Raw genomic sequence first — 26,256 nt, forward strand, 5'->3', positions numbered from 1 at the left:
TGCCAGTTTACAAGGGCATCACTACCGGCATTATCATATCCCCCTGCATCAAGCCTTAACGGGCGAGGATTTCATAAGACAGCAATACCATTAGTCTTACCATGCGTCATGAGTTTACTGCTTGCAAATGTATTGCAAGACATGGACAGTCGTCTGGAAGAGTGCCTCAACCACAATGGTAGACACTTCGAATATTTACGTTGAGGTGTTAACCAAACAGTTTAGTTGTTGTAATTTGAGGCCCAAGTTCTAAGAGTAATCGTAGGACTGTGCTTTAAAATATTTTGATGCACACAGGCATATTCTCCAGTATTCGTTTTGTACCTTGTCACTCGTTGTCACTAGCATACAATAAAACATGAATTCTAACCATTTATTTACACCCTGTATAGTTTAGTATGACAGCACCCGTTGGCAGTATTGGGGGTTGTACATAAAGGAAGCTGTTGGTCTGATCTCTACAACACTGTACATGTATAGAGTGTACTAAACAAATAAACATTTTTATTCTATATTTCAAATATTGTAATTTTTAAACTTCTTTCATAAATAAAGTGCAATTTATATGCTTATCGAAATCTATGTTTTTTATATAAGTTAAATGTAATTAAAGTACTTCTTTCAACCCGAAATGTATGACGGTATAGCAAACATTATTATTCAAAATTTAATTACATTAAGACTGAAGTAACAGATATTATAAAAAAAAGTCTTGGTTAGGACCAAGGACGACAAAAAAACGATATGTGTGAGATTTATCAATTGGCGAAGGTTCAGATATTGCAATTTTTTTAGTTTTTTTATCCATTTAATCCTTAATCAATATTAAATTCAATCAACTGATTCTACTGTTAATCGATCCATTCCCTCTAAATTAATTGAAAAAATTACACATCTACGCTTTTTCAAGAACAATTACATTTTCCGAAATTATTTTATCATGAATTTAGTTATTTTGAAGGGATTTCATGTAGGAAGGACATAGTTTTTATTGTTGCTGGCTTGACAAATTTTCAAGCTTGCACCAAAAAAAAATTTAAATCGGTAAGTTGCTAAGAAGACTGATGTTCAAAAAAAATATGATAATTTAAATTTATTTATTCAGACTAGTTAATAAACGAATGCCGTCTACTTAAGACAAAGCAACATCGTTTAACCTGTGTGGTTTCTTTTATTAGGTACAGTCCCGGAGAAACGTTTCTGGATATTCTCATTTGGCTGCCATTTAGTTCCTATTTGAGCTAGAGTAACAAATTTATATCCGTATTAAATATTACGATCAGACAGGGCCGTCGAGAGACTTCGCGGGCCCCGGGAAAGGTTATGGATCGGGCCACTAGAAAAATTCTCCAACTCATGGGAGGGAAACTATCTGGGTGCACAGCAGTGGGTCCGCGAAATTAAGCATTCCGTGCACTCGCCGAAAGCACTACAAACACACTTTTCCATTAACTAAAAGTTCTTAATAGGTTTACCTCTATCGCCAAATTTCAAGTATCTACCTAATATAGTTTAGGAAATACCTTAAGTCAAATCTTTCTTATTTCACTCACTGGCCGATCATAAAAATTTTAACGTACTTCTAGACGTGGTAGAGACCTAAAATTTGTGATTTATTAAGCATTTAAATTATAAAGTAAGGGAAAGAAGTGATTTACGACAAGAAGGCATAAAATAGCGTCCGGTGCTCGAATGGTAGTCGAACATGCCCCCTCATGAGTGGGGGGAATTGGAAACGGAGGCAAGACTTAATATTTTCGTTAAGCCTTGGTTTGGTTTTTCGAACTCAGGAAATAATAATAATAATCTAAGCTTGGTCTATGAAGGGATTCCACACTAAGCCTGTGGCGTGTTTACAGGTGGGTCCCTTTACAATGCATAGAGGGGTGGTGGCTAGCCCCTATGCCACAGCTAACCTACAGCGCCCTATACTAACTATTACCGTTAACCCCTACAAGTTTTGATGGAAAGGAGAAACCGGGTTAGACCGCGGAGGAAAACTCCTTTAACAAGCGGGGAGAGAACTTGCAAACTCTACGCAGAAGGATTTGTTCCCATATTTTTCACCCGGTGCCACAGTCCGGGATCGAACCCGGGATCCTCTTGCTGCGAGGCAAAAGCACTAACCGCTACGCCACTCCATAAGAAATTACACGTGATTCTATTTAGAAATAATTATAGAACGAACGATTTTCACATAGAGACACATTCAAAATCCTTGAACCAACTATTTAATGGCAGTTAAAACAATTGTCGTACCATTTCAGCACAACCTCCATTTTCTGTTTACTTTGCTGGAAGTTATTCTTTTCTCTAGTCGGAAACTCGGGATACGTCAATCGTGTCTGTATAACCTATTCCCACGGGATCCGATGGGAAAGCGCAGAGCAATGACGGACATGAAAGGGGTGGGGCATACTTGTTCAATGACACCGGCGTAAGAGTAGAAGCGTAAAAAATTGCGACGTATGCCTTCTTATGGTAAATCAGTTCTTGGTATGAAAAAATTTATATAATAATAAAAAAGAAGTGAGATCCTAACAAAAAAAAATATAAATGTGCAAAAAAAAATGCAAAGCTTGGTTTTGGAACTGCTACACCGCTCAGAACATTATACCGTGTAGAATTTTCAAAGCGAAGCGTGTCATATTTTTTATGTTATTGTTTTAGTACGGATAACTAGTTTAGAAGTTCATCTAACTTAAAATTATGATGCTCTTTATGTTTCTTTCATTTTAACTCACAAAATATCAATTTACAACTGAGCTACTGCAAGACACTCTCTGTACTACATGTTTGTTATTAAATTATTAGCCTACATTGCCTAAACCCATAACCATGAACATAAATCCCCCCCCTCTTGATGGCCCTGGCAAGTCCATTAATTATCTTACAGAAAATGCAGGCGAGTATAACGAGACGCTGTCTGAACTACATGTTGTGTTTTTAAAATTATTTGACTACTTTGCCTTAACCCATAACAATGAAACTACCACTCTTCATTCTCTTTTTGCCTTTGACTGTTTAAATTCTAGTTGATGATTTCATTTTATTAAGATTTATATTTATATTTTCACAAGCATTATCAGTGAGCACAAAAATATTTCTGCTCACTGCCACTATACACTAGAAGTAAAAAAGGTCCAGGTTCGGCCGGGCCCCCGAGAGGTACGGGCCCCGGGAAAATGGACCGAATTGCCCCCCTCTCTCGACGGCCCTGGTTACGTCAAACATTTAGTATAATGAAAAATAATGATAAATAAATAAATAAATGAACCGTAGGTTTTTGGTATCTTCCCATTGCACTGAATTCCATTAGACCTAATCCCGCCAATGTTTTTAATAAATTTAGCCCAACGGCGGGTTTGTATATACAATTCAAACGACTCTTCTGGTCGAAAACAGCGACCCCAAAATGTTATGTAGTTTAATTTCTATTAGTGTCGTTTTTTATTGAAAGCGTTTTAAATACATTTTTACTGACTTGGAAACGCCACTATTTGGTTAAGCTAGGTTAGTTGTAATACTTGACAATGTTACGCCTTTTCCAAAATATTGATCTTTATCTTCATTGACTTCTCAAATAATATGCCTTTTCCAAAAAAATACTGTAAGATTAGGTTTGGTTAGGAGGACGTCTCTTCCTCTTTGGAGCGGTTATGCACTTCAATTATATTAAAACGGCTTAAAGTATTTTCATGATGAATATAAGATAAAACGCCACTATATGGTTAAGTTAGATTAGTAATATTTTATAAATCATTGACAATGTTACGCCTTTTCCAAAATATTGATCTTTCCCGTACAAAAATTTTAAGCTGTAATTCATCTGCATACGCGCTTTTTTATCGCTACCACGCTGTAATAGGTATAAATTAAGGCTACATTTTCTGCAGCTCGAAAAACGCGAAAATTTCACAGAAATTCCAGAACTGCAAATTGTCTGCCGTTTCTACATTTTCTGTTTATTATCTGTTAATTGTCTGTATTGGCAGAAATATGCAGCGCGATTCTGCAAACGCGATGCAAAAGTAGAAATAACAGCTGCTAGTTTAAAACTGTAATTTGACCACAGTTATAGACATGTTACAGTTCTGCAAAAGTGATGGAAAAGTAGAAATCCAGATGCCATTTTAAAACTGTAATATGACCATATTTATAGACATGTTACAGGTCTGCAAAACTTATGGAAAAGTAGATATTTAAAACTGTAATTTGACCATTTTTATAGACATGTTACAGGTGTGCAAAAGCGATAGAAAAGTAGAAATACCAGATGCTAGTTTAAAACTGTAATTTGACTACATGTATAGACATGTTACAAGTCTGAAAAAGTGATGGAAAAGTAGAAATCCAGTTGCCTATTTAAAACTGTAATTTGACCATATTTATAGACATGTTACAAGTCTGAAAAAGTGATGGAAAAGTAGATATTCAGCTGCCAATTTAAAACTGTAATTTGACCATTTTTATAGACATGTTACAGGTGTGCAAAGCGATAGAAAAGTAGAAATACAAGATGCTAGTTTAAAACTGTAATTTGACTACATGTATAGACATGTTACAAGTCTGAAAAAGTGATGGAAAAGTAGAAATCCAGCTGCCAATTTAAAACTGCAATTTGACCATATTTATAGACATGTTACAAGTCTGAAAAAGCGATGGAAAAGTAGAAATCCAGCTGCCTATTTAAAACTGTAATTTGACCATTTATATAGACATGTTACAGGTCTGCAAAAGTGATGGAAAAGTAGATATTCAGCTGCCAATTTAAAACTGTAATTTGACCATTTTTATAGACATGTTACAGGTGTGCAAAGCGATAGAAAAGTAGAAATACAAGATGCTAGTTTAAAACTGTAATTTGACTACATGTATAGACATGTTACAAGTCTGAAAAAGTGATGGAAAAGTAGAAATCCAGCTGCCAATTTAAAACTGCAATTTGACCATATTTATAGACATGTTACAAGTCTGAAAAAGTGATGGAAAAGTAGAAATCCAGCTTCCAATTTAAAACTGTAATTTGACCATATTTATAGACATGTTACAAGTCTGAAAAAGCGATGGAAAAGTAGAAATCCAGCTGCCTATTTAAAACTGTAATTTGACCATTTATATAGACATGTTACAGGTCTGCAAAAGTGATGGAAAAGTAGATATTCAGCTGCCAATTTAAAACTGTAATTTGACCATTTTTATAGACATGTTACAGGTGTGCAAAAGCGATAGAAAAGCAGAAATACCAGATGCTAGTTTAAAACTGTAATTTGACTACATGTATAGACATGTTACAAGTCTGAAAAAGTGATGGAAAAGTAGAAATCCAGCTGCCAATTTAAAACTGCAATTTGACCATATTTATAGACATGTTACAAGTCTGAAAAAGTGATGGAAAAGTAGAAATCCAGCTGCCTATTTAAAACTGTAATTTGACCATATTTATAGACATGTTACAAGTCTGAAAAAGCGATGGAAAAGTAGAAATCCAGCTGCCTATTTAAAACTGTAATTTGACCATTTATATAGACATGTTGCAGGTCTGCAAAAGTGATGGAAAAGTAGATATTCAGCTGCCAATTTAAAACTGTAATTTGACCATTTTTATAGACATGTTACAGGTGTGCAAAAGCGATAGAAAAGTAGAAATACCAGATGCTAGTTTAAAACTGTAATTTGACTACATGTATAGACATGTTACAAGTCTGAAAAAGTGATGGAAAAGTAGAAATCCAGCTGCCAATTTAAAACTGCAATTTGACCATATTTATAGACATGTTACAAGTCTGAAAAAGTGATGGAAAAGTAGAAATCCAGCTTCCAATTTAAAACTGTAATTTGACCATATTTATAGACATGTTACAAGTCTGAAAAAGCGATGGAAAAGTAGAAATCCAGCTGCCTATTTAAAACTGTAATTTGACCATTGATATAGACATGTTACAGGTCTGCAAAAGTGATGGAAAAGTAGATATCCAGCTGCCAATTTAAAACTGCAATTTGACCACATTTATACACATGTTACAGGTCTGCAAAAGTTATGGGAAAGTTGAAATCTAGCTTCCAATTTAAAACTGTAACTATTCAACATTTATAGACATATTGCAGGTATTCAAAAGTAGAATTTCCTACTTTTGAATACCTGCAATATCTCTCTAAATGTGGTTAAATTTCAGTTTTAAATTGGCAGCTGAATTTCTACTTTTCCATCACTTTTGCAGACCCGTAACATGTCTATAAAAATGGTCAATTTAGGTCAAATTAAAGTTTTAAATTGGCAGCTGTATTTCTACTGTTCCATCACTTTTGCAGACCTGTAACATTTCTTTAAATGTAGTCAAATTGCAGTTTTAAATTAGCAGCTAGATTTCTACTTTTCAATCACTCTTTCAGACCTGTAACATGCCTATAAATGTGGCCAAATTGCAGTTTTAAATTAGCAGCTGGATTTGTACTTTTCTATCACTTTTGCCGACCTGTAACATGTCTATAAAAAAGGTCCAATTACAGTTCTAAATTGGCAGCTGCATTTCTGCTTTTCCATCACTTTTGCAGATCTGTAACATGTCTATAAATGTGGTAGAATTGCAGTTTTAAATTAGCAGCTGGATTTCTACTTTTCTATCACTTTTGCAGACCTGTAACATGTCTATTAAAACGGTCAAATTACAGTTCTAAATTAGCAGCTGGATTTCTACTTTTCCATCACTTTTGCAGACCTGTATCATATCTATAAAAACGGTCAAATTACAGTTTTAAACTAACAGCTGGTATTTCTACTTTTGCTTAGCGTTTGCAGAATTGCGCTGCATATTTCTGCCAGGCTAGACAGTTAACAGTTAATAAACAGAAAATGAAGAAACGGCAGTCAATTTGCAGTTCTAGAATTGCTGTGAAATTTTCCCGTTTTTTGAGCTGCAGAAATGTAGCCTTAATGTATACCTATTACAGCGTGGTAGCGATAAAAAAGCGCGTATGCAGATGAACTACAGCTTAAAATTTTTGTACGGGAAGTCAACTTCGAGCGCACCCTAAATTTTTATCTGCTTCTGTTAGGCATTAATATTACTGCTTTTATTTTTCTAAAATTTGAATAAAGAATTGGTTAGGCCTAAAAAGGCATCTTAAAAAAGCTTTACTCATTCATCTTAATAAAATCTTTTGATCTAATACTGTCACGTCTCGATCCTAAAAATATTTAAACCACCATAAAAGATAGAAAATTGAAACATTTTTTGGTCATAAATGGGCCAGTATTGTATATACAGTTATCATAAGTTTATCAGATATGTTTCAATAAGTATGACACTGCCTATACTTCGTAATGCTAGAGACTTACTGAGAGCTAGTTCGAGAATGACGCGAGAATTGAATACACTCGGTTTTGCAGTCCAACTTCCTATTTAGCCTTATTAAGCCTTTGACAATGGCTCAACAGGCGTCGCTTTACGAGAATATGACGTTTCACCTACACCACTTCATGAAGTAACTAGTGACAAACTTATGGAACACATCTTACGAACTTATGCAGTTATGTTTAAAGTGTATCCAATACTAACAACATAAGGATTCCAAGCTTTCAAAGGTGTTGGCAGTCAAGTTCTATAGATTCAAAACCTAATAAAATAAGAGTTACTTCTATTTGAGGTAAAAAGTCGTAGAAAAACAATTTTTCATCCAAAAAAAGTAAATAAAATTAATTTCAGTTTATTTTAGTGATTTTATTCCAGTTTTTGAGACCAGACCTAGCTTTCTGTGTGTGTGTGCATGTGTGTGTTTGTGGCCCCGGGTACACGAAAAACAAGCGTGGATAGAAACCGATTAAGACAAGATCTACTATCACCATGCCGCTCGAAATGTGAAGGAAATTGCGAACCAAAGTACTTTAGCGCTATCATATAAGTTTACAGCAGTTTTCCTGGTTGCGAATAGACGTAAAACAAGCCTGTCGGGACCCTTCCCTTCAGTTGTAATCGGTTTTTAGCTATAAGTTTGAAAGAATTTTTCGATTACGTTCTGTGAGTGTGTATGTTGTGAATGTTAGATAGACGAAAAGACCTTCTTATCTAGATGTGGTGAGAACTTAATGTACATGTACCTAAACAGTTGGACCATCTCAGATATTACTTAAGCAAGTCAGAAAAGCGTGTATTCAGATGAATTACAGCTTAATATTTTTGTAAGAGATGAGTACAAGTTGGGAATCCAAAATAAACCTCTCCAAGTCGAGACGCAATTTAGAGGCTATTTTTAAATATTAAAAAAAAATATAATTGATATTTATTAATTAAATCGTCATTAATTTACCTTAATTCTAGTTAAATCGTTTTAAGGAATTTTATTCCTAAAATAATTTTAAACATAACTATTGTTGACGTTTGAACTCAAGCGTAAGCCTCTTTAAAATTTTTTGGAAATTTAGGGTATATAAGGCGACTGATTCACAATAATTGATAGGAAAACCCGCAATGACCCTGCAAAGCATCTGAAACGCGCCTGCAATGATCCTGCAAAGAATCTGAAATGCACCTGCAATTATCCTCCAAAGTATCTGAAATGCACCTGCAGTGATCCTGCGAAGTATCTGAAATGCACCTGCAATGATCCTGCGAAGTATCTGAAACGCATCTGATATTATTCCACAAAGTATCTAAATCGCACCTGCAATGATCCTACAAAGAATCTGAAACGTGGCTGCAATGACCCTGCAAAGTATCTGAAACGCACCTGCAATTATCCTACAATGAATCTGAAACGCGGCTGCAATGACCCTGCAAAGTATCTGAAACGCACCTGCAATTATCCTACAAAGTATCTGAAATGCTCCTGCGAAGTATCTGAAATGCGGCTGCAATGATCCTACAAAGTATCTGAAACGCACCTGCAATTATCCTACAAAGTATATGAAAAGAGCCTTCAATTAATCTAAAAAGTATCTGAAACTCGCCTGCAATTATCCTACAAAGTATCCGAAATACGCCTGCAATGATCCTAAAAAGTATCTGAAACGCGCCTGCAATGGTCCAAAAAAGTATATGAAAAGCGCCTGCAATATTCCTACAAAATATATGAAAAGCGCCTGCAATTATCCTACAAAGTATATGAAAATCGCCTGTAATTATCGTATCTGAAACGCGCCTGTAATGGTCCTTAAACGTATCTGAAACGCGCCTGTAATGGTCCTTAAACGTATCTGAAACGCGCCTGTAATGGTCCTTAAAAGTATCTGAAACGCGCCTGTAATGGTCCTTAAACGTATCTGAAACGCGCCTGTAATGGTCCTTAAAAGTATCTGAAACGCGCCAGTAATGATCCTGAAAAGTATCTGAAACGCGCCTGCAATTTTCCTACGAAGTATATGAAAAGCGCCTGCATTTATCCTGCAAAGTATCTGACATGCGCCTGAAACTATCCTAAAAATTATCTGACATGCGCCTGCAACTATCCTAAAAATTATCTGAAACGCGGCTGCAATGATCCTGCAAATCATCTGAAACGCACCTGCAATTATCCTACAAAGTATCTGAAATGCTCCTGCGAAGTATCTGAAACGCGGCTGCAATGATCCTACAAAGTATCTGAAACGCACCTGCAATTATCCTACAAAGTATATGAAAAGAGCCTTCAATTAATCTAAAAAGTATCTGAAACGCGCCTGCAATTATCCTACAAAGTATCCGAAATACGCCTGCAATGATCCTAAAAAGTATCTGAAACGCGCCTGCAATGATCCAAAAAAGTATATGAAAAGCGCCTGCAATATTCCTACAAAATATATGAAAAGCGCCTGCAATTATCCTACAAAGTATATGAAAATCGCCTGCAATTATCCTACGAAGTATCTGAAATGCTCCTGCAATTATCCTAAAAATTTCTGAAAAGTACCTGCAATTATCCTACAAAGTATCTGAAACGCGCCTGTAATTATCCTACGAAGTATCTGAAGTGCGGCTGCAATGAACCTAAAAATTATCTGAAAAGCACCTGCCATTATCCTTAAAAAGTATCTGAAACGCGCCTGCAATTTTCCTACAAAGTATATGAAACGCTCCTGAAATTATCCTGAAAAGTGTCTGAAATGCGCCTGCAACTATCCTACAAAGTATCTGAAACGCGCCTGTAATTATCCTACAAAGTATATGAAAAGCAACTGCAATTATCCTACAAAGTATATGAAAAGAGCCTGCAATTATCCTAAAAAGTATCTGAAACGCGCCTGCAATTATCCTAAAAAGCATCTGAAAAGCACCTGCAATTATCGTACAAATTAAAGTCTCTGAAACGCGCCTGTAATGGTCCGTAAAAGTATCTGAAACGCGCCAGTAATGATCATGAAAAGTATCTGAAACGCGCCTGCTATTTTCCTACAAAGTATATGAAAAGCGCCTGCATTTATCCTGCAAAGTATCTGACATGCGCCTGCAACTATCCTAAAAATTATCTGACATGCGCCTGCAACTATCCTAAAAATTATCTGAAACACGGCTGCAATTATCCTACAAAGTGTCTGAAACGCGGCTGCAATGACCCTGCAAAGTATCTGAAATGCGCCTGCAATTATCCTGAAAAGTATCTGACAAGCACCTGCAATTATCCTACAAAGTATCTGAAACGCGCCTGTAATTATCCTACAAAGTATATGAAAAGCAACTGCAATTATCCTACAAAGTATATGAAAAGAGCCTGTAATTATCCTAAAAAGTATCTGAAACGCGCCTACAATTATCCTAAAAATTATCTGAAAAGCACCTGCCATTATCCTAAAAAGTATCTGAAAAGCACCTGTAATTATCGTATCTGAAACGCGCCTGTAATGGTCCTTAAACGTATCTGAAACGCGCCTGTAATGGTCCTTAAAAGTATCTGAAACGCGCCTGTAATGGTCCTTAAACGTATCTGAAACGCGCCTGTAATGGTCCTTAAAAGTATCTGAAACGCGCCAGTAATGATCCTGAAAAGTATCTGAAACGCGCCTGCAATTTTCCTACGAAGTATATGAAAAGCGCCTGCATTTATCCTGCAAAGTATCTGACATGCGCCTGAAACTATTCTAAAAATTATCTGACATGCGCCTGCAACTATCCTAAAAATTATCTGAAACGCGGCTGCAATGATCCTGCAAATCATCTGAAACGCGGCTGCAATTATCCTACAAAGTATCTGAAACGCGGCTGCAATGATCCAAAAAAATATATAAAACGCGCCTGCAATTTTCCTACAAAGTATATGAAACGCGCCGGCAATGATCCTGAAAAGTATATGAAACGCGCCTGTAATGGTCCTGAAAATTATATGAAACGCTCCTGCAATTTTCCTACAAAGTATCTGAAACGCGCCTGTAATGATCCTGAAAAGTATCTGAAACGCGCCTGCAATGATCCTGAAAAGTATCTGAAACGCGCCTGTGATGATCCTGAAAAGTATCTGAAACGAGTCTGCAATTATCGTAAAAAGTATCCGAAACACGCCTGCAATTATCCTACAAACTTAGCAATTTCTGACTGTAACATGCATACAATATATTTGGAAGGTACAGTACTTGTAATGAGCCTACAAACATCCTGATTTCTTACGGGAGTTACTATTTCCCTCTGTTTTCTAGCTGTAAGGTAACTATTTTATGACTCTAGAGTGGCTAAATTTTGTATACTGCTGTACTGAGTTTTCCAACGGAAGATATTTTTTCTGCAAAACGTCTAAAATGTTCTGCATTGCTCTCTGGAATCACCTTAATTTTGTCTGAAATTGAACATTTTTCAGGTTTATTCCAGTATTTTTCCAGAATATTCCAGTTTATTTGCAATATATTGCAGATTCTAAAAAATCTAATTAACAGCAAAAATGCAGCCGTAAATTTTTGTACGGGTTATCTTCATTGACTTCTCAAATAATATGCCTTTTCCAAAAAAATACTGTAAGATTAGGTTTGGTTAGGAGGACGTCTCTTCCTCTTTAGAGCGGTTATACACTTCAATTATATTAAAACGGCTTAAAGTATTTTCATGATGAATATAAGATAAAACGCCACTATATGGTTAAGTTAGATTAGTAATATTTTATAAATCATTGACAATGTTACGCCTTTTCCAAAATATTGATGTTTATCTTCATGGACTTCTCCAAAAAAATACTGTTAATTTAGGTTTGGTTAGGAGGACATCTTTTCCTCTTTGGAGCGGTTATACACTTCAATTATATTAAAACGTCTGGCTTAAAGTATTTTCATGATGAATATAACATAATAAAATAAATAAAAATTAGCAATTGGTTTTATTATGTCAAATTTTGCTGATTTATTACTATTTTGTTCTTACAATCCTTAGTTTTAAAATAATTATTTAGAAAACGTTTGGATCTAGTGTTAATTTTACATAGGCCTTAAATTGTTTTAAGTTAATTTCTTCAGTTAAAATCTTTATTTATTTATTTATTTAAATTACATCGGAAAAAACCCGAAGTGCGAACCATGACCGTTTTCACGTTAACCCATTTCGGGTTATGCTTTTGAAAAACTTGGAACATCTTTGTTACAGAGTCTTTAGTTTCCAGTTTAACTAAGCAAAACACCACGATTTCACTAACGTTGTTTCCATCCACAACCATAATGATGCAAAGCGGCATTTTACAACTGTTTAGGTTGTATGTTGCGTCACAAAGCAAGTGTTCCGGATACAATTCCATTTGCTCTTTCATTCTTCCCGTCTGCCAAAAAACCAAATCCTGCTCATTCGATTCTTCATTGATCTGAATTTCGACACTCTAAAAAGATTGAAAGGGCGAATCTTTAAAACCAATCGACAGAAATTTACCACATAAAGTAAAAATAGGATCGACGCTTGACCTTCATTATAATTTCAAATCGTGGGGTAAACGGATAGATTATCTTTGCTTGAAATTTACAATACTATACGGTTTCATTCGATTCAGTTAGGTAAGGGATCATTTGACGGAATCGCAAATATACATAGGTGACAAGGTCCTTGCAAGAATGTTGAAACAATAAAAAACCTCACTATTTTTCATTGTAGAAAAATATCGTAATGGATATTTTGAAATCACCCACTAGAAGGAAAAGCTTGGCAATAACTTTCAGCTACTTAAAGCATATCGCCAAGAGATATCATGTTCAAAGTGTGGGGTAATTACAGGCGATCTACGCAAAATTTGGGTTTTTGGACTAACTTTAAAACTGGATAATAGCGAATCTTCATATTTGGGACTTTAGAGCAATTATTGATGAAGCTCCGAAGTTCATCTAGACGAATTAAATTGCGATTAGGCGTAGGAGTCAAAGAATGTACTGTTATGCTAGGACCACAGATGAAACGTCATAATTTCCCGTATAGCGACATTTGATGAGGCGCTGCCAAACGCTTAGTAGAAACTAATTAGGGGGAGATATAATAGCTCTTCCTGTAGCAGCTAACTTCAATTAAAGAACCATAGCCATTACGTTAATTAAGAAATAATTATTATTTTTTTTTTGAAAAACACGGTTTTAGGTGCTACGAAACCATAATTTGGATCTGGGATTTATGGCAACATGGCTATTCCTAGTTTATTTGTATCATCTGCCTGATCAAACGCATTGCGTATTATGGGTTTCATGGGAATTCAACTCGGGCGGACCCTTTATTTCTTAACCGATAATCTAAGTAAACATGATTGGCTGATTCATTTTGATTGGTTTTGAGATACAACAAGTAGAAACAGAAAACACAACAAAAATTTTAAACCTTTTCCAATGAAATAATTCATGCAGTATTTTTAAATTTTGATGATAATCAATCATTAATAGACAGGCAGTGACTAGGTTATAGGATTTTCATAGGTCTTTGCATAAAGTTTGAATTAAACCCTTACCATGCCAAGGTATATGATTAACACTATACATAGATAGATTTTAAAATGGTGTTATTATCTATCTCGAAATTTTATTCTTGTATTCATCATTTTCATCTTCTTGGCTTCACAACAAACTAGATTTTCGTTTCGAAATAACCGTATGTGAATATTTATTAGTAAAATCAGGAATCATCTGTTTCTTACGACAGACGGCTAAGCAGGCGACACTAGTTTGAAGCGCTTTTTCCTCTTTCCTTTTCCAAGTTTGTGGGGGTCAAGTCACCTCCGGCTGACACGGGGCAGTCGGCACCTATAGGGTAGGATCGCCGACATGTGTCGTATTCCCTCAAATTTGCCGCCCAGAAGCTTGGCTTACAGGAGTGCGCCGCACTCCCGGCCAACTTGAACTTAGTTTTATAATATAAAAACTATTTTCCTCTCGATATAAATTCTTTCTAATTTGACAAAGACTTATTTATGAAAAAAACCACATCTCCTCGTTTCATCTGAGTTCCACTCCAGCACCTTAGAGTATATTTTATCTATGCCCTATTCTCATTGGTTAACATATTCGTGTGGCTCGTGCCTCCAGAGAGAATTTAGAAGGGGAGTGGAAGGCCCCCCCTTTGACTCTATTAAACGTGATGAAGCCCAAACAAGATGTCGCGTTGAGCTTTTTGGGGTAGGCGAGTTTCCGGTCACATGTTCTAAAATCTCTCTGTTACAAACGCATCATACCGGAAATCGACCTGCCTAGATAACGTTTAGCAGACGACGTTGCGCTACATTCCAAACCACCCCTTCCGCTCCCCTTCTAAATTCTCTTTGGTGCCTCCAGATTTTGAACTATAAAAAGACGTTGTGGACGGTTTGTATTCACAGTGTGGTTGGGATTCGTTTTTATTGTTATTAGTCATAAATTTTAAAATTTTTAATTACGATGGCTGCTGCGGACACGATAACAATTCGCAAGAAATTAACCACAAAGTCCGAATTACAACACAAAATTATGGATACCTTTTTACGGATACGACCGTTAACTGCCAATGAAAAACCTGATGACAGTAATGAGGTATGTAAAGATTAAAGTTAGCGAAAAAGCAAAAAGCTGCGGTTATGGAAGTAAAAACTTATAATCATTAGCCATATTGTTTAATGTGTTAATACAAGCCTCTATTTTCATTCCAGACGTGCATGGAGGTGCTGTCAAACAAAGACGTGATTCTAAAAGCCCCCGTCTCTTCAGCGACCTTCAAAAACAATTCTCGGGACTCTGACCGCCGCAACATAAAATTTACGTTCACAAAGATTTTTGGCCCTGATACGTGCCAGCAAGATTTCTTCTTGGAAGTTGCTGATGGTACCGTTCAAGAATTCGTCAATGTCAAAAACCATTAATGGCAAAAACTGCCTGGTTTTTCCCTATGGAGCCACAAATTCGGGGAAAACCCACACCCTCCAAGGCTCTCCTCAAAATCCAGGTGTTATACCTAATGCCTTGGAGGTTATTTTCCACGTCCTAAAAGATCACCAGATGAAATTCCCAAGATATCAACCTGTTTCTTCCGCTATGATTGAAGAATTGACTCCCGAAGATCAAAGAGCCCAGGGAGTGATCAAAGAGACTCTTATGGCTGGAATTCCTGAATTTTTAATTAATTTTTAAATTTCTAATTAATTTTTAATTAATTTTTAAATTTTTAATTAATTAGGGTGATGATATTAGCTCTGATAATGCAATAATTTTTAACTGTTTTTATAAAACTTTTAATTTAATTTTTAAGACTGTTTTTAAAAAACTTTTAATTTAATTTTTAACACTGTTTTTATAAAACTTTTAATTTAATTTTTAACACTGTTTTTAAAAAACTTTTAATTTAATTTTTAACACTGTTTTTAAAAAACTTTTAATTTAATTTTTAACACTGTTTTTAAAAAACTTTTAATTTAATTTTTAACACTGTTTTTAAAAAACTTTTAATTTAATTTTTAACACTGTTTTTAAAAAACTTTTAATTCAATTTTTAACACTGTTTTTAAAAAACTTTTAATTTCATTTTAATTTTAATTCAATTAATTGTTTGAGGCTAATCAGTAACGAAATAGTAGTCAGCGAAATGTAATTTAACAATTTTATATAGGCCTAATAAACGAAGAATTTTAAATAATTCTATTTATTTTCAAATTGGCTTATGTTGCATGGATTAACTAAGGCTAGGGATTGTTCACTAACCGTGTTTCCCATGTATTTTTATCGCCAACTTCATGTTCCGAATTATTCCTTGATTCTCCTCTTCATTCCCCCAATTTATTGGACCAAAACTGATATTTGGTCCAATTTTCTTGTAACTTCCGGTTAGGGATAGTAGCCATTGAGTTCAGAACATATATCCTTCTAGAGTTCTATTTGGATATCGGGTTTTCGCGCGACCATCGTTTTTGAAATTATGGGACGGACGGATAACTTTATCTACTTCACTTAAAAAATACATATTTGTTACTATGGGCTATGGCGTCTGCTATAACTTCGTAATATAGATAGTAAATGTTTAGAAAGCGCTTATGATAATGAAAGAAAATTGCTAGATTCTAGTAAAAACAGAGAAGGAACCGCATTAACCGATAGTGGTATATGTATTTTTGAGCTTTCGTGATAGTCAACTTGACAAAAATGATCACCGCAAATGTCTTTTTTTGGAGTCCATTCAATTCCATTAATGGCCTGAGAGTCCAGATTCCAGAATGAGTAGCAGACGACGCGTTCTTCAATAGTTGTTGTGCTAACGTAACAAAGTAAATAATCGACGTATCCCTCCGCGTATGAGCCGAATGTCATTCATTGTTCAATCTACTTCCCCCATGCACACGTGAAATAATTACGTACCTTAACCAAATCCGTCATTTCTTGTTCAAAGTAAATATCGATTTTTTTTAATCGATCTTAGGTTTATCTGTCAAGTTTTTAAACATTTGTACATTTACTCCCACCATGGTCAACAAATTAAATTTATATGATTCAGCTACTGTATCCAATCAATATATCAGAAACAAATTTACTTCCTATTGGCATAACAGCCTTAACAACTGAAAGGAAAAGAGCGGGTAAAGGGAAAATATTACACAAAAAATAGCTGATCTTTTATAACAAAATAATTAGAATTTAATAAGTCTTAAAAATAATCAAGTACTACTGCGCCATCCGCCATTGGTTTAGTGCAGGCGTCTGCTAATTCGAACCTACCTTACGCTTACAGGATTGGTTGAATTGTCACTGGTTGAGAGGGGTAAGGACTAAGAGGTTCGTACACACACAGACAAAAACATAGACTGCTTTTTTACTCTTTCCGTATTAATTTTGAGTTGAGAAACAAGATTATCTTAAATATTAAAATAAATATAATTAATATTAAATATTTTCTTCGTTTGTTGTTCGCCTTATTGAGCGTTACATCGTTTTGATAAAGAACAATTAAACATTCTTCAGAGACTTGACTAATATTGGCGTTTGAAATGAAGCATACGCCGGTTGCTTTGCCTTACTCAAATAGGTAGTATATAAGGGTGTCGAACTACAGTTAAAAGCAAGAACAACCGCAATTGCGAAAACCTTTGGTGGACAATCCACCAAGGGAGGCTAGACGTTTCTCGTAACCCTGGCTGATCGCCGCGAATGTCTTAAACCAAACGATGACAATGGAGTTAGAAGCCAATGAGATAGATTGGTGTCTATGTGGAATAGACGGAAGACCAGTAGATGGTGGTGTTTAGAAGCCAGTATGTACAGACTGGTGTCCAAGAGGGATGGACAAAGACCAGAAGATGGTGGTGATTAGAAGCCAGTATGTACAGACTGGTGTCCAAGTGTAATGGACGAAGACCAGAAGGTGGTGGTGATTAGAAGCCAGTATGTACAGACTGGTGTCCATGTGGAATGGACAAAGACTAAAAGATGGTGGTGATTAGAAGCCAGTAAGTACAGACTGGTATCCGTGTGGAATGGACGAAGATCAAAAGATGGTGGTGATTAGAAGCCAGTAAGTACAGACTGGTGTCCGTGTGGAATGGACAAAGACCAGAAGATGGTGGTGTGAGAACTCAAGTAGAGGAGCCATTTCCGTGACTGTGAAAGCAGTTCGGAAATGGCGAACACGTTTGCTCCGATTTGGAAACTGCGAACGCGGTCACGTGGGTGTAACAACAGACACACACACACACAGACACACACACGGACACACACGATCGTTACAGAACCTCTCCGTGACATACGTCACTCGGAGAGGTAAAAAGAGACACTCTTTCTGTCATCTCAGGTTGTGTCACTGCACGATGTGATGGTATTACCTGTCGTAGCCTGTATTCTCTGTGAATCATCAGCTGTTCGATGTGTCCAAGGACAGGTTGGCTCTTCTAGCCATCTGGCAATTACCAGCCCTTGAGAACATTATTCTCTCCGTGTCAGCTGTTGCCACTGGTATAGCCAAATATTTTCTTGCCATCTCTGCTAGCGTTGGGTATTTTTTGATGTTACTTTTCCAAAATTCCAAAATTTCCCATCTGTCTGGGATTTCAGGACCGTGTGGGCTTGGATGCTTCAACAGTTTTTCATCCAGATTGGTTTCCAGTTCTTGTTGCGGCACCTGTTCTCCCGCGTCCTGCATTTTATTCAGGAACCTTAGTGGTCCTGACTGTTTCCTCTTTGTTTTTGCCGGTTTATCAACAGGAATGGTCGTCGTAACTGACAAATTGAAAAACCTCCTTAAAAACGTCTTTGGCGTCTTCTTTTGTGGGCGTTTTGAACCGGCCGTACAAATTAGCCCATGCAGGGGCACTGTTCTAAAAAAATTTATTTGGTATTTTTATTTAAAAGCTTAGATATACATTAAATTTGAGGTTTATGAAATTTCGAAATCCTGAATGTGCTATTTTCCCGACAGTCTGCCAATTCCTTTAATTATAACTATGTAAACTTGTAATTTGTAGGTATATGATTAATTATATATATTTACCTCCAAAAATTGACGACTTTTGTCTTGGATCCAGTATTGTTGCGATTATGAAGTCTGGATCATTTAATGTTGGTGAAAACCTATCCTCCATTTGGGTTAACAATTCGGCTTTCATAACTCCAAAATTTTCGCAGTCAAATTGATAAATAGAATCAAAAGTTTCCATTAATTCGCCAATGATTTCTGGCGAAAGGATTGCCTCGGCTTGTAGCCGATCTGTTGCTTCTTTCAGCGGTTCCAGGAGTCCGATTAATTCTTTGGCCTCTTCTATCATGCCGTGTTCTAATGTTGGGAAACTTTCACCCAATACTTTTCTTTTTTCGCTTTGCGAAGTGTTTTGTTAACGGCGTCGATCATTTCAGCCTAAGTATTATTAATCAATTGCATTATGGCCTTAGAGGGAGTATAAACAAAGAATTTCAGAAAATTGTGTACCACACGAACCAAAGCGAAACTAGCGCCAGGTTAGGAAAACGTTTCATGGTGGCTCATGCAGATAATAAATGTTTACACACTCCTTTGGTTTTAAGCACGAGATTCGGTTCGTCACTTTGCTATGCTGCGCATTGATGTTGCTCTGGCTGTAGCCACGTCTGAACACTAGCAATGTACAGTCTACGAGCCGAAATTCGTGTTAAAGGGTCTAGCCGGAGCTGTTGGAAAGAAGTCCGCCGTTAGTTTCGGGGAAAAACAAACAGCTCTTTAGCCTTAAGGAATGACGGGTGGGTAGCAATGTGCTAACCAACAGTTTGACCCCCCTCCTCACCCCAACAGCTCAGGCCAGTCCTTTTAAGGTCGTGATGACAACTGTTGCCCAGTTAACAGCAACGCTATAAAATCTTACCTCGCAAATTCGCTCTGTTGCAAAGAAGAAAGCGTTCCAACGAACACCACCAATGGGAATTGTCTTCCCCTTTCGAATTTCTTTTTAATTCCATCGTCCATGTAGACGACTTTCGGAAAAAAACTAAAAATTTCATTGAGCTTTCCCGAAAAAGCTAGGGCGGCTTCATCGCTTTTTATACCGGCATTCACTACAAGTTGGAGCGTATGGCTTACCCAACCCTTTTTCTTCCAACTAGGAATCCAAAGGGATATCTTCCCGAAAAGTAGAAGGGACCGACGGTGACAGGCACAAATCATCCACCATCTCAGAGCTACACGGTGATTCTGCTTCACTATTTTTTTTTGATCCATCATCGATTTGATCAACATCAACTTCCTTCTCTTTAGCTTGAGAATCTCTTGGCTCTCTCTCTTCGACAATTTCGTCACCAAATAGGGTGGTCAAACCACTCCAATCTGTGAAAATAGTTAATTTTTATTTCTAAAAAAATAATTTATACTTTTACAACGATACGTATTTCTGTCAAGGTCTGAAAGGTGGACCGAATCGGAGTCGTTCGAATTTCGGGCAGCTTCTTCCAATTCTTGACCCTCGTTGACTTCACTCTACAAAGCGTAAATGGCGCATGTTTGAAAGCTATTCATCTTCGAATAAGTCAGTCATGCTAAATACCTTGATCATATTTGACTCATTATCAGCGCAAACTGTCATAACCAATAAAATGATTTGTAACTTATTTTATAAGTGCTATATTTCATAAAAATGTTTTATGGTTCAAAATGTTTTACTCACTTAGCCAATTTCAAGGTCGGCTTCTCTCAAAATCTGCTTAAAGCTGGATAAAATGTTGGCACAAGTATGTTTTCCCTCCAAACCTCTTAAAACCAATAGTTATATTTCAGAAAGTCCATGGTTCGTCAATAAAACGGAACTCTATTCCCCAGTACTTCGCCGGCAAAGTATAAAAAACACTTTGGATTTTCTCTTTTATCTTCGCTACATACCCTTCCAAGTCTCTTGTAATGGTCCTTCTTGACTGAACCTGAAGTGCATAGAATGGCATCATTCTCCTGAATGTCCACCCTTTTAGGGCTGTTCGATACTACTCGATGCCAACTTGGTATCGAGTACTTCAATCTTTCGATACCGGTATCGAGTACCGTTTCTGAGATCCGATACTGGTATCGAGTATTTTAAAAAAATCCGAAGCATCGAGTACTTTTTTCCCTATCTCCCCCCCCCTGCGATCTAAGGAAGGATTCATTTTTATAACTTGTGGCCAATCATTTGCTATATATTTTATCACGTGAATGTTTCCCTCATCGACATAGTCCCAAGAGGGTCCATCGTCCGTTCCTAGAGTTGACTCTTGACTGACGTCACTCGTTCTTGTCTTGGCTTGTTCAACATGCGGCACCCGCGTGTTGCATGACGTCACTGTCATCCGATGCGCAATTTGCGAAGTGATTGGCCACCGTGGCCACGGCGCATGCGCTCAGGGGTGGGCCTCCCCTAATTTCTCGCTGATCCGGGTGAGGGTGACGGACTACCGACTCAGTCAGTCTGCAGGTATACGCCGTAAATTGCCGCCATTAATTATCTGCGATGTTTGCGATGACTCGATGAGGTTCTTCACTTCTTCTTCTTTCAACTTCTTTGTTTAAATTGTCTGTCGCTGTTGTAAGTTTAAACTCCCAAGTGCCAACCCCTAATCGGAATTAATCTTAATAATTTAACAATGTTAAACGAGTATAACTAATAATAAGTGACGCGGAAAACCACATAGCTATGGCGGCTAGCTATTATTTTTTAAAACTTTAAGCCTTTGCGCTTAGCGGGAAAGCGCGACGTCGCGCGGCGGCGTGAGAACGACTTAACGAAATCAAGCAATAGTAAGCTAAGCTATGGCGGCTACTCATTTTTAATAAAGGATAGAGACATTCCGCGTTGGGTTTCGTCCCAGTTCTTCAATTTGTCGATTGTCAGTAACCAATCGTTGGTTTAATTAAAAGTAAGTATTGAAATACTATCTATCAAGCTTGTGAGTTAAATAATTTAATGTAATGATTTTTATTTTATTTATAATGCAGTTTAGTTACAAATTCTTAGAGCCTGACAATCCTAAGATGACATCGCTATTTTTGCATTGAATTTATGAATATACTAGTGAACTACAATTACTACTTAGTCAAGCGGAGTCAATATTCAAGGTCCTCTTTTGTGTAATGGTATGAAGTGAAATAATTGCAATATTTTGTCCTTTCTGCTGTATGTAATTAGTAACCACTATTTGTTTTCAATAGTTTAAGCATACACATACAATGCAGTTTAGTTACAAATTTTTAGAGCCTGACAATCCTAAGATGGCATCGCTATTTTTGCATTGAATTTATGAATCTACTAGTTAACTACAATTACTACTTAGTCAAAGGGAGTCAATGTTCAAGGTCCTCTTTTGTGTAATGGTATGAAGTGAAATAATTGCAATATTTTGTCCTTACTGCTGTATATAATTAGTAACCAATATTTATTTTCAGTATTTTAGGCATTCACATACAATGCAGTTTAATTACAAATTCTTAGAGCCTGACAATCCTAGGATGCCATCGCTATTTTTGCATTATAATTACTACTTAGTCAAGCGGAGTCAATATTCAAGGCTGTCTTTTGTGTAATGGTATGAACTGAAATAATTGCAATATTTTGTCCTTTCCGCTGTATGTAATTACCACTAATTATTTTCAGTAGGCATTCACCATTTTCTTGGGTGCAGTTTGACTATCTATTATTTGAAGTCCATCCAAAATTCCACTTTTGGTTCATTTACTTTTGGTCCATTTATAATCATTTGAAGACTTCTACGTTTACATCTCTAATCCAAAGAAATATGTGATTATGAAAAGACCACTTGAAAATCTGTAAGTTCGAAACTTGGATATTGACCAGTATTGAACCTGGGAAAGCTGCAACTGCCCTTGGAAATCTAAAAGTCATCCCACACCTAAATTTTCTTAAAGAAATTCGTTATTTTGTTATTTGAGAAAGTCAATTTTGTTATTTCTAAAATTTATAGTGGAAGTTTTATAGTCCATTTTAGGTTAGATTCATTTTACACTTCTTTCATTGCAAAGACAAGAGTGATGTAGACTCTCTTCATAGTTAATAATGTGGTTGAGAAGTATTTAGTATTTTTATTGTATAACCAACCATAAATTATTGGTATACCAAAATGGAACCCATTAAGAGAAAAAGTGCAGCATGGGATCATTTCCCTAAACGAACTAAAAATATTGCGGCATGTAATTATTGTGACAAACTTATTTCGACATCTGGTAACACGAGTAATTTACTTAAACATTTACGAACTAATCATCATCTAAACGTTGAATCCAAGGCAGACCAACCTGACCTTTTAGTACCAAAAGCCCCTACTGCACTTTCAATCGAAAATGAAAACCCCACTATATTATTGGGAACCGCGACTTCAATCGAAAATGAAAACCCCACCGCGACATCGTTACCAAGTACAAGTACATCTTCAACTGAATCAGTAGCGTTAAAAAAATACCTAGCATCCAAGTAGCTTCAGAAACTCACAACCAGCTAACTTTAACCGAAAGTTTTCATAGAGCAGCAGCATTTAATTTGGGAGGCAATAAGAATTTAGAACTCACTGATGCTATTCAGTTCATGGTTGCTCGAGACCTATTGCCCTTAGTGTGGTTGACGGAGAGGGCTTTCGTTATTTAATGAAAGTTGCAGTCCCCCGTTATAAACTCTCATGTAGGAAAACAGTAACGGCTGGTTTAGATTTAAAATACACAAAACTAGTTGAAACTCTTAAATCTGTAATTAATTCTGTAGAACATGTTTCATTAACTTCCGATATATGGTCGGAAAGTTGTTCTAACACCTCTTTTATTGGGGTTACGGTTCATTACATTTTTGAGGAAGAACATAGATCGAATAATTTGACGGTAGAGGAGTTCCCAGGTAGCCACACTTCGGAGGCCATTGCAACGAAACTATCTGAAATTTTAGCTCATTGGAACATATCAGTTATGAAAGTGGTAGGCTGTGTCACAAACAATGGAGCCAATATTGTTAGGGCCGTAAAAGACACCTTTGGCGAATTTAAACATTTACCGTGTTTTGCTCATACGTTAAATCTGGTGGCCCAAGAATCGTTATCTATCGACAAACAAAAGACTTTAGTTAAAAAAGTCAAAACCCTTGTACATTTTTTTAAATCTAGTCCTTTAGCTACTTCCCAATTAAATGATGCACAGACCAAAACAGGGAAATCTATTTTAAAACTTATTCAAGAGGTACCAACTCGTTGGAATTCTTGTTATTTAATGATTGAACGTTATATCACGCTTCACGAAAGTGTTGTTGTAGCTTTGTCTAAAAGTAGGCAAGCACCGCCAATAATTTCGGCATCCGAACTTGATGAACTACTAGAACTGAAATCTTTGATGATACCTTTATTTGAGGTAACAACAGAGATTTCTTCAGAAAAGCATACTACTCTTTCAAAATTAATTCCATTAGGTAGATGTTTAAAAATTTCCATTTCGCAACAAGACTGTAAAACGGAGTGTGGTATTTCATTAAAAGCAAAACTATTGGAACAAATTTCCAAGCGCTTTCGTTTTCTAGAGCAAAATGAACTAATTGCTTGTTCAACAATTCTTGACCCTAGATTTAAGAAAACACATTTTGAATCGCCATTGGCTTTTTCCAAAATGCTTGGAAAAATTGACAGGAAAATGAAAATTAATACTCTTGTAACTGAAACAGAACAATTAGCTGCACCTAAACCTCCGTCTACTACTGAACCTCAAAGCATTTGGGGTGTTCATGAAACTTTAATTAAAAGTTCGAAAGTTAATTTAGATCACTCTTACTCTGATGGTGAAATTGATCCATCATTGAAACAATATTTGAGCCTTCCATTAATAGAAAGAACAGAATGCCCAATTAAGTTTTGGTCTAAGTATAAACTAATATTCCCAGAGTTAGCTGCGGTAGCTTTAAATTATTTAGTAATTCCGGGTACTTCCGTACCAGCTGAACGTTTATTTTCAAGAGCTGGAAATGTTATTTCCGAAAAACGCAAAAGTTTAAGCGGCAAGCATTTGAAAAATCTAACATTTTTGAGCTCATTTAGTCGAAAGGAATGGGAGTCGTCTCAGTAAGCTTAAAGGAATTAAGCCTTATATATCATCATTCACTTGTTTAGTTAATTTATCTATTTAAGCTTTATGGAATATGGGGGCCATTTTGGTATACCCTAGGCGTAACCAGTATTCATATTTTATTTTTGAGTTTTTGCTCATATTAGTTCCTATCTATGTATAAAAGTGATACACAATCCTAAGTACGAAAAACCAGTGATAATTTTAGTCAATTAGCTAAAAAATTTAGTTTGTTAACTTAAAAACAACTATAACGTTCCTAGGCCTATCTATATTTAAAAATGAGACTCAATCCTAAGTACAAAAACCAAGTGATAATTTTCGTGAATTAACAAAAAATTTAACTTATGTTTTGTTAACTTTAATAGTAACTTAATTATCTTAATAGTTCCTATCTATGTTTAAAAGTCAGATGCAACGCGAAGTACAAAAAAAGTGATAATTTTCGTGAATTAACTAAAAAATATACATTGTTAACTTTAATAGTTACATTAATATTACCTTAAATGTTCAAGATTTCCTATCTATGCATAAAAGTGAGACTCAATCTAAAGTACAAAAACAAGGTGATAATTGTTCGTGAATTAACTAATAAAATATACATTGTTAACTATAATAGTTACATTAATATTAACTTAAAAGTTCAAGAGTTCCTATCTATGCATAAAAGTGAGACTCAATCTAAAGTACAAAAACAAGGTGATAAATGTTCGTGAATTAATTTAAAAGATAAACTTATCTTAACAATATTCATGTAAAAAGACTAACTTTTGTGTAAAAACATTGTTTTAAAAAAATCTTTTGAATTAAAATTTTACAGTTTTCATTATGTTTGGTTTTTTATTCATTATAAGGGATTTACTAACTTAATTGAATTCTTCAATGGATGGACTCGATAGTTTCTTATCTTAAAAATTACATTTAATAAATTTAAATTAAATGTTATAATATTGCAGAAATGCTAGCCCGAGAAATAAACACCAGTTACAAAACTAATATTGATTTAATACGCAAAATCAAATATAGGTGGCGCTTTTTTAAAGTACTCGATACTTTTGGTATCGAGTATTTTTTTCTCCGATACCGATACCCGGTATCGATTACAATGCTCAATACTCGATACCGGTATCGATACCAAACATCTTCGATACTCCCAGCCCTAAACTGAAGGGTGAGACCCGATTCCTTTAATATATTTAGGATATATTCCAAACACGTTAGGCGTTGATCCCAATCTTCACAAAGGGAGATTAAATCGTCTAAATAGTCAATTAATTGGAAATAATCAGCGTCTTCAAATATCTCGTCTATTAAACGCTGGAAAGAGCTAGGGCATTACAAAGCCCAAAAGGGAGTA

The 26,256-nt window shown here is 35.9% G+C and overlaps 1 protein-coding gene and 1 long non-coding RNA gene across 5 annotated transcripts in view; one reads left to right on the forward strand and one right to left on the reverse strand.

The window, feature by feature from the left end:
* LOC149646229 (uncharacterized) overlaps window positions 1-26,256 on the reverse strand; it is a 300,812-nt gene that overhangs the window by 13,035 nt on the left and 261,521 nt on the right. The window lies entirely within an intron of this gene.
* LOC149646232 (E3 SUMO-protein ligase ZBED1-like) lies at window positions 21,005-25,232 on the forward strand. Of its 4 annotated transcripts, none has more exons than XM_089849751.1 (4): window positions 21,005-21,709; window positions 21,789-21,926; window positions 22,236-22,375; window positions 22,444-25,232. In XM_089849751.1, exon 4 carries the CDS (start codon window positions 23,448-23,450, stop codon window positions 24,897-24,899), a length of 1,452 nt encoding a protein of 483 aa, XP_089705877.1. In that variant the 5' UTR covers window positions 21,005-21,709; window positions 21,789-21,926; window positions 22,236-22,375; window positions 22,444-23,447; the 3' UTR covers window positions 24,900-25,232. The 4 variants fall into 4 exon arrangements, with proteins under 4 accessions (XP_089705877.1, XP_089705879.1, XP_089705878.1 ...); XM_089849753.1 differs by having other exon boundaries at window positions 21,794-21,926; XM_089849752.1 differs by lacking the exons at window positions 21,005-21,709; window positions 21,789-21,926 and adding an exon at window positions 22,020-22,163.

Source organism: Phalangium opilio, unplaced genomic scaffold (genome assembly GCF_054372755.1).
Source record: "Phalangium opilio isolate 3A_F unplaced genomic scaffold, DU_Popi_V2 ptg000089l_1, whole genome shotgun sequence".
Classification (NCBI taxonomy): Eukaryota; Metazoa; Arthropoda; class Arachnida; order Opiliones; family Phalangiidae; genus Phalangium; species Phalangium opilio.

What these genes read in the sequence shown, in the direction of transcription:
- LOC149646232 (XM_089849751.1), top strand. Translation starts at nt 23,448, where the DNA reads ATGAAAGTTGCAGTCCCCCGTTATAAACTCTCATGTAGGAAAACAGTA.